Source organism: Tribolium madens, unplaced genomic scaffold (assembly GCF_015345945.1).
Source record: "Tribolium madens isolate multiple individuals breed KSU strain unplaced genomic scaffold, Tmad_KSU_1.1 Scaffold_11;HRSCAF=98;Tcas5.2_LG3b, whole genome shotgun sequence".
Classification (NCBI taxonomy): Eukaryota; Metazoa; Arthropoda; class Insecta; order Coleoptera; family Tenebrionidae; genus Tribolium; species Tribolium madens.
In genome coordinates, this window is record NW_025400975.1 from 8,819,028 (window position 1) to 8,819,342 (window position 315).

At 34.9% G+C, this 315-nt stretch overlaps 1 protein-coding gene across 1 annotated transcript in view; it reads left to right on the plus strand.

The window, feature by feature from the left end:
- Positions 1–313, plus strand: part of LOC123006525 (WD repeat-containing protein 43) — a gene marked incomplete at its 3' end in the record, with an annotated part of 7,710 nt that extends 7,397 nt beyond the window's left edge. Inside the window, exons 7-8 of the mRNA XM_044401068.1 lie at positions 6–153; positions 213–313. Of these exons, the coding sequence (XP_044257003.1) occupies positions 6–153; positions 213–313 (249 nt within the window). The remainder of the gene's footprint in view (positions 1–5; positions 154–212) is intronic.
- Positions 314–315: the final 2 nt, after the last annotated feature.

The following is a 315-nucleotide window of genomic DNA, read 5'->3' on the forward strand; positions in this document are numbered from 1 at the left end:
GGGAGGCATTAGGGAGTATTGAAGCCGGTTTAGCACTTCAAAATCCAAGAAATAAATTAATGGGGCGTTTGGAGTTGTTAATCTCGCAGATAAATCACAACACGTCTCAACATGATGAAGATAATGAAGCAGTGCTTGTTTTCAATGATAAAGGTGTGTTAATGTTTTTTTTTTGATTTATTTTTTTATTTTTTTTTTTCATGTTTTTGCAGTTTCTAGCGACTCGGAGAATGAAGCGATGGAATTTGAGGCTCATTCAAGTAGTGAAAATGATTGGGAGGAGGAAGATAGTGAAGAAAATGAGAAAATGGATGA